This window comes from Branchiostoma belcheri, unplaced genomic scaffold (genome assembly GCF_001625305.1).
Source record: "Branchiostoma belcheri isolate BF01 breed outbred unplaced genomic scaffold, Haploidv18h27 scaffold909, whole genome shotgun sequence".
In the NCBI taxonomy this organism is placed as follows: domain Eukaryota; kingdom Metazoa; phylum Chordata; class Leptocardii; order Amphioxiformes; family Branchiostomatidae; genus Branchiostoma; species Branchiostoma belcheri.
In genome coordinates, this window is record NW_017804586.1 from 1 (window position 1) to 8,321 (window position 8,321).

Here is an 8,321-nt window from a genome sequence, read left to right on the forward strand (position 1 = left end):
TGTATGGCCAGCCTGACTGAGTGGAGACTAGACACTATTCATATTGAGCAGTGAATTCTAACTTCAGTAGTACTCCTGATGGCATTTGAAATATCCAGGTTCAAACTTGTTCCTGCATATCTAAACTAGTGCAGGTAACATTAAAAATCACCTGCATCAGACAGGTTTTAGCTGTCTTTTCATTCAGACTTTTAGAAGTAAAATATAAAAACTGTTCACAAATCATTGCCATTATTTCTTTCCACAGGTAACACCCAAACATGCACCAATACCGGTATAGGTAACAATGAAAATTACCTGAACCAGACAATTTCTACTCGCACCACTCAAATTCAAACTCAAACTGCACCAAAAACTGTCAAGAAACCATTGCCACCATTTCTTTAATATTACATAGGTGTTAGCAGCAAACAAAATCCACATAAACCTACATGTACATATGTACTGTGTAGACCCAGTACATGGACCAGTGCAGGTTAGGTGCAGGTAGACATCAGAAATACCTTCACAGCTCCAATTATACCTGTAAAAACCTGCATATACCAAGTACATGGACCAGTGCAGGTTAGGTGCAGGTACTAGTAGACATCAGAAATACCTGCATGGCTCCAATTTACCTGCACTAAGGATGCACGGTTAATCTATTTACTGAAATACACCTGAATACACAAAGGAGGGCAGGGCTTGAAATATTGGGTGAAAGTGCACCTTAGTGCACCCAAATTTGGAGCTATGCACACAATTTTTTCTGTGGGTGCACCATTGCACCCAAATATTTTCTTAGGTTTATGTAATTTAGATGTTAAATGTACAGTACTTACAACATATTCTTGACATCTAAGTGTCAGATAATACAATCATTGTTATTGTTGCTTTTGCACGTCAGGAATCACCACAGATTCAGTGTATTTCCAGTTGATTTATTCTACGTCTAAGGTTAGTGGGTACAGTGCTCAATGCCGTCCAGATGGTAAAGAGATCGAGTCTCTGGTCTCAGCGTTACTTGGCAGGATGGGCTATACTATTACAATGTGTAGGGGTGTTATCTGTATTCTTACTTCGTGTAACATCCCCTTTCTTTACAAAAGATGTTAGTTCCTTTCTCTTTAAGTTTCATGCATTATCAATCTTAACTGGCATGCATTATCAATCTTAACTGGCATGCATTATCAATCTTAACTGGCATGCATTATCACTAAACTAGAAATCTATCAGAGTCCAGTGTTCGTATTTGTTGTCCATTCTCAGGTTACAGTTCGTTCACAAGTTCAAACGATCTGGTTCCTTGACCGTTCGACCGGATCGCGTGACGTACGGCGTTGTTGCTGTTGTTTCTGCTGTCGACTCTGGTGTTGCTGGAGCTGTTGTTTCCTCATCTGTTGAATGTTTTGGTTCTTCTGTCGTTTTGCGGATGTGTTTTCGGTTTCTCCTGTACTTGGCTCCGTCGACTTCTACTTCGTACGATCTCGGCGACACACGCTCTACAAGTGTGCCACTCCTCCACTCGGCCGTTTTCCGGTTTGGTGCCACTTCTACTCGCACCTGCTGTCCCGGCTGCAGTGGTGGAAGACTTCGTGCTCCCTCGTCGTAGCGCATGGCTTTTCTCTCTGTGATGCTGTGGGGTACGTCCTGTACCACCTTCGGCTCCAGTGCTTTTGTCATTATTGGTACTGGTGTTCTTGTTCTCCTGGACATGAGCCTTTGTGCTGGGCTACTGTCCTGTCCCTGTGTTGGCGTATTCCGCCATCCTAAGATGGAGATCCAGGGATCTTTTCCATCTGCCGCTGCCTTTTTCAACAGGTTCTTGGCTATTTTTACTGCTGATTCAGCCTTTCCATTTGATTGGCTGTGGTACGGGGAAGTTGTTACATGTCTGAAGTTCCAGGTCTTTGCGAATTCCTTCAACTCTTCTGATGCAAACTGGGGTCCGTTGTCGGTGACAACTTCCATGGGTATTCCATGTCTGCTGAAGTTCTGCTTGCATTTGTGTATCACATTCCTGGCTGTGGTATTCTGGTGAAGCTCGTCTAGCTCCCAGTAGTCTGAGTAGTTATCTACTGTTACCAGGTAGTGTTGGTTTCCCAGTGTCATCAGGTCCATCAACACTCTGCTCCATGGCGTCGTTGGAGTTGGATGCGGCATGAGCGGTTCCCTCTGCAGTTGTGCACTCATCCCTGGCCAGAATATGGTTTCTCTGGCTCGTCTGATACATGCTTCTGCTCCTTGGTGGCTGGCATGTGTCTTCTGTATCATCTCTTCTCGCAGCTCTGCTGGGATGACTATCGCTTGTCCCTTGTATATGATGTCATCGTGCATGCTGATTTCATCTCTGAATGTCCAGTAGTCTCGGATTTCTTTCTTCAGCTGCGTTTTATTGTCTGGCCATCCCTTCTTGATGGTCTTCTTCACTTCTTGCATGACTTCGTCTCGCTGAGTGTGTAGACGCACACGGTCTAATGTCATATCGGACACTCGGATGTACTCAGCGGGTTTCACTTCTTCAATTTCTCGATCCTCTCTCTCTGCTTCTTGGATCTTGAGTATCTCATACTCGTCTCGCCTCGTCTTGCTCTCTGTCTGCGTCAGGTATGCTCTTGATAGCGTGTCAGCTATGTGCATCTCTGTTCCTTTGCGGTATGTCACCTTCAGGTGATATTTCTGCAGACGCAGGAGCATTCGTTGCAGCCTCTTCGGTGCGTCAAGGAGAGGCTTCTTGAAGATCACTTCCAAAGGCTTGTGATCTGATTGTACAGTTACCACTTCTCGGCCGTGGATGTACTGGTTGAACTTCTGTGCTGCAAAGACAATTGCTAAGCACTCTTTCTCTATCTGTGCATAGTTCTGTTCTGTCGGGGTTAGAGCTCGCGAAGCATACGCTACCGGGCGTCCTTCCTGCAGGAGCGCCGCTCCAAGTCCCTTGTCACTTGCATCTCCCTGTATGGTCACCTCTTTCTCTACGTCGTAGTATTGTAGTATTGGCTGTGCTGTCACCAGCTTCTTGATCTCTTCCACTGCTTGGTCATGTACAGGTAACCATGCCCATATGGCATCTTTGTCGGTCAGTCGACGCAGTGGTTCACAAACATCGGACAGATGTGGTAGGAACTTCGCCAAGTAGTTCACCATACCAAGCAGTCGTTGTACAGCTCTGACATCGTCAGGCGTTGGCATTTTCCCAATGGCCTTAACCTTCTCTGGGTCTGGTCGCAGGCCTCTTGCTGTGAGGAGCTGCCCCATGTAGGGTACTTGCTTCAGTTTTAGTCTCATCTTCCTCTTGTTCAGTTTGAGATTGCTCTCTCGCGCTCGCTCGAGCAGTCGGCTAAGGTTCACGTCATGGTCTCGGTCGGCTTCTTCGTCTGTGTCGCCACAACCAAACACTAGGATGTCGTCTGCTATGACATCTACACCTTGGAGACCTTCTAGCACTTCGTGCTGTCTTCTCTGGTATTCCTCTGGAGCCGTTGAAATCCCAAAGGGCATTCTCAGCCATCGGAATCTCCCGAATGGCGTCCCAAACGTCGTGAGATAGCTGCTTTCTTCATCTAATTTTACTTGCCAGAATCCGTCTTTGGCATCGAGTACTGAGAACACTTTGGCCTTGGCGAGCCTTGGCAGTACTTCTTCTAGTGTTGGTATCTGATACTTCGGTCGGTGGAGTGCCATGTTGAGATCCTTGGGATCTAAGCAGATCCTCATCTTCCCTGGCTTTTTGACTACCACCATACTGGAGATCCAGTCTGTAGGTTTTGTGACTCTGGCGATCACGTTCTTCCTCTCTAATTCTTTGATCTTCGCTTTTAGTTCTGCTTTCAGAGGAACTGGGACGCGTCTGGGTAGATGTTGGACTGGCTTGACACCCTTGTCAATCTCTATGTGGTACTCTCCAGGTAGGCATCCCAATCCTTCCAAGACATCGGCGTATTTCTCTACTATCTGTTCTGTGGTGCTGACTTGGTTGACCGTGTTGGGGGTGATCAGTCCTAACATGGTGCATGTTTCAGCTGATAGTAGAGGACTCTGACGTGTCTTGACAATCTGGAACTCCAGGTCAATGACCTTGCCTTGATGTCTCGTCTTCAGGACTACTTGGCCTATTGGCTTCAGGATAGAACCGTCGTGCAGCTTCAGTCTTGCCCTGCTTGGCGTCGTCCTCTGTCCATACTTCTTGAAGTCAGCTTCGCTGATTACATTGCAAGTGGCTCCGGTGTCGATCTGACAGCGTAGTGTTTTTCCCTCGCTCATCCTCAGGTCGACGTACCATTTCTTGTCATTGCATGACACTGTACCCACAGTGTATACTTCTTCGTCCTCTTCTGCCACGTTGCCTTGTATCATGTGTATCTTCTTGCTGCCTTCTTTGCAAACCCTGGCGAAGTGATTGGGCTTATCACACTTCGCGCATTTCTTTCCAAATGCTGGGCATTTACTCTTGTCTTTAGCATGGTATTTTCCACAGTAACCACAGTTGGATTCTGGCATCTGCGTCCTTCTGTGTGGCTGCTTAAACTTCGTCTTGGCTTGGCCTTGGCTTCGACTTGGCCTTGTCTTGGCATAATGCACGGTCTCTGCCCCATTGCTCTGCATGGCCTTGAGTTGCTTGTTCGTTGTCTCACTGGCCTTACATTCTTCTAGTGCTGCTTGTAATGTGAGATTCTTCTGCTTCAACAGCCGCATTCTCACTTTGTTGTCTCGAACTCCAAGCACGATTCGGTCTCGCAGCATCTCATCCTTCAGAGCGCCATACTCACACGTTGACACTAACTTCCTCAGGCGTGCCACGTACGCTTCGATGCTTTCTCCCTGGGCTTGTTCACATGTATTGAATTTGTATCTCTCATACACAGTATTCTTCAAGGGCTTGAAGTGCTTATCTAAGGCTTCTATAATCTTATCGGGGTCTTGCCTGGGGTCTACGTTTGGCTGATTTGGGTCGGCTGGAATATCTAAGTTCCTTAGAATGTCCAAGCAATCTCTACCAATCACGGTCTTCAGTGTTGCTACTCGGATTTCCTTTGGTTTCTTGTTCTTCTCTGTAGCAATCTCATAGCTGGCCCATTCATCTTTGAAAATTTCCCAGTTTTGCGCAACATCCCCTGTCAGTTCCATGGGCTTTGGTACTGGTAGCAGTCGGTTGTCTGCCATTTTTATGCCTTGAAAAGTCTTCTTTTTGACCGCCTGCCTGTGTTTGTTTTGATGCTGTCACCTGCCCACACAAAAACTAGACATTGACATATGCTTGTTCCTGGCACCTCTGACCTTAGATCCTTCTTGTTAGCAGAATTCCTACTTGTCAACTTTCCAGACGCTAAGGAATGTGTCCTATTTCCTGGGACACGCTAAAACAATAGAGCCCTTATGCCTACGCATGTGCTTGACTCAGACTGTCTGGAAATTCTTCACAAGTTCTCAATGGAATTTTCTCACAATATTCTATTCCATCAAAGTTCTCTGGTGCTCTTTAGACTAGCATTCTCTGGATGATATCTTGGAAGAAAGACATTAGACATTGGACTTAGCTGTCTCCTTTGAAGACTTTGGCTCTCTCTGTCCTTCCGTCTTGACTTGAGACTGTTTGCTTTCGTCTTCTTCTGTCTTCTTCTGTCTTCTTCTCCTTTTCGGGTCCGTTTTGCCTTTCTCAGTTCTCCTGTACTTGCTGAAGGCCACTTCTTGACACCATGTTGCTTTTGCACGTCAGGAATCACCACAGATTCAGTGCATTTCCAGTTGATTTATTCTACGTCTAAGGTTAGTGGGTACAGTGCTCAATGCCGTCCAGATGGTAAAGAGATCGAGTCTCTGGTCTCAGCGTTACTTGGCAGGATGGGCTATACTATTACAATGTGAAATGAAACATAGTTTCTGCAGACTCTCTACTTCTTTCATCTTATATGTTGCACCTAAATTATTAATTTATTATTTTTTTGCATCCAGTTTCTTATGTTGGGTGCATCTATTCCCAAAAATGAATTTCGAGCCCTGGAGGGTGAAATCTACCAGAATACACTCTACTTTATGAGTTAACATCTCAGGATGCCGTATTTTGATATAAGATTACCTTAATACGTGGCCCAGGGAACATGATATCCCTAGAAATTACTGAGTGGCAATCTGACGTGGCCAGTCATCATGTTTGTTTTTGTTGTGAATAAACTTAAGAAATTAAAAGATAACATTGCATGTTGCTACATAGCGGCAAATTGGCATAGAATAACATAAGTGCATTGTATGTGAGCCTGCTGGGAATAACACAAGAAATTACTGGGTCAAACCAGCTTGTGGCAATAAAACATGGCAACTACTAGCAAGGTTGCCATCGCCTAGCCTCCTTTTTAGGCGTTCCCAGATAGGTCATTTTTTTCGGGGGGGGGGTGGATCAAACGTAGATCGCACACAAAAGAAGCTCCGGCAATATACATCACATATATCTCGTGGAACCACGGAGATATTTGTAGGAGTGCCTGCTGGAGCTAGTGAATCCACTGATCTCTTGGCCATATGTCCGAGGTTATCTTATCCCAAAATACAGCAACTTGGGATCAAAGCATAGTGTATTCCGGTAGATTAAACCTTCCTGGGGGCGGGGGGGGGTAGCCTGGAGTCCAGCCTTGTTAGCTGGGTAGCGGATCTTGCGGAGCGGACCAAAGCTAACAAGGCTGGCCTCCAGGCTAGCGGCGGAGTGCTTTTGGTGAGCCTTTTTTCAGACTGGGTTGTTGTTTTTTCATCTCCTGGACTGGACGAGTTTTTCCGCAAACCCATGTCGGCCACCATTATTATTATGTCGGGTATGGGGAGGGGGGCACTATGCTCTGGTCTGAAATTTGAAGGACGCTGGACCAGAAAAAAACCGATACGAATCAAGACAAAAGGAAAATACAGATTTCCTACCCCCCAAACAGCAAAAAAGCCCCGGTAGTAGCATGGAGGTTTCTACCTCCACGATAGTAGTACTATGGGCTCCCCTCCCCATCGACCGTACATGTAAGTTATGACGTTTCGGCGTCCTTACCTGTGAACAAACTGCGGAGAACTTGTCTAAATAACTGTGCACACCCTGAAGGTAAAGTGCTCGGTGTTCACCACCTCAAACATTGCAGATTTCTGACCTTTTAACGAAAATGCATGCGTATTGCAAACACCAACACGCCAGCTAGGGGAAACGGCGTACTGCCCGGCTCACGTAATCCTCGGCGTGTTACGTCACGGTAGCTCATCACGACAGACACTGCAGGGATGGTATGATCTTCGCTTGTATGCACCGTGAGATATACCTTGAGGTACAGAAGTAGTACCTTACACCGATAACAAGCAATGGATCATGTCCGTGATTATATGCTAATAAGATATAATCGTGGCCGTATCGGGTGAGTGGAGAGGTACCCCTCCGGTTGCCGGCAGTCCACCGGGATACATTTGTTACGTCACAGACCATATAAACAGAATTACGGTGTGTACTTCGTAAACCCGGGTTGAATGTGTGACGTCACAGATAAAATGATCACAACAAAAGCGTGAATTCTGCATTACGTATAGGTCAGTACAAGACACATCGTCAGATAATCTGCCGGGTACCTAACGGGTGCCTGTCGGAGACCGACCAAAGAGGGTGACAAAATTTTTAACAAAATGCTACTGTAGGAAATTTTAATTGTGACCACGACAGCTGATGGCCGCCCGACTCCTGAGCCCGACCGGGACCGGCAGGGCTACATCCCCGACGAGCACTTGCGTAATTGGGACCAAAGCTTTAATTAACAAAGTTATGATGCCAAAATTTGAAAATGTAGTAGTAATCTTGTTTTTGACCCGCCATGTCTTTTTTAAATATGGAGTCCGTGGAGGATGCCATCCATAGAATCTACTTGTTATTGTCCTTAGGAGATAAAACTTATGTTTGTCTGAATTGTTTGAATGCAAGAAATGTCCAACCTCGTCGGCAATGGTTATTTTATCTATAGAGATTAATGCGCGATATTGATGATTTATCATACACATTACAGCATACTGGACAATTACACTGCATATACTCTAAGCTTTGTTAAAAAATAATACACATTTAGATTCCAGCAGAATCCGTCTTGTCGGAGGTTCCAGTCGGAAAGAAGGACGTGTGGAAGTCCGACAGGCCGACAGTATGACCTGGGGCACAGTTTGTCACAACCAGTTTGACATAAAGGATGCAGACGTTGTTTGCAAAATGCTCCGCTACCCCAGTGCCCAACTAGTTCGCAATGATGCGTATTTTGGCCCAGGTGAGATTTACCTTGTTTCAACTAATTTTCCTGTTATGTACTAAGTAAAAAGGAAGCAACATGATCTTATAT

At 45.7% G+C, this 8,321-nt stretch overlaps 1 protein-coding gene across 1 annotated transcript; it reads right to left on the minus strand.

The window, feature by feature from the left end:
• Nucleotides 1–1,260: 1,260 nt before the first annotated feature.
• Nucleotides 1,261–5,142, minus strand: LOC109488001 (uncharacterized protein K02A2.6-like). The gene has a single exon (XM_019792143.1). It carries the CDS (start codon nt 5,140–5,142, stop codon nt 1,261–1,263), a length of 3,882 nt encoding a protein of 1,293 aa, XP_019647702.1.
• Nucleotides 5,143–8,321: the final 3,179 nt, after the last annotated feature.

Excerpts from the sequence above, each read along its gene's own strand:
- LOC109488001 (XM_019792143.1), bottom strand. The coding sequence starts at position 5,142 with ATGGCAGACAACCGACTGCTACCAGTACCAAAGCCCATGGAACTGACA.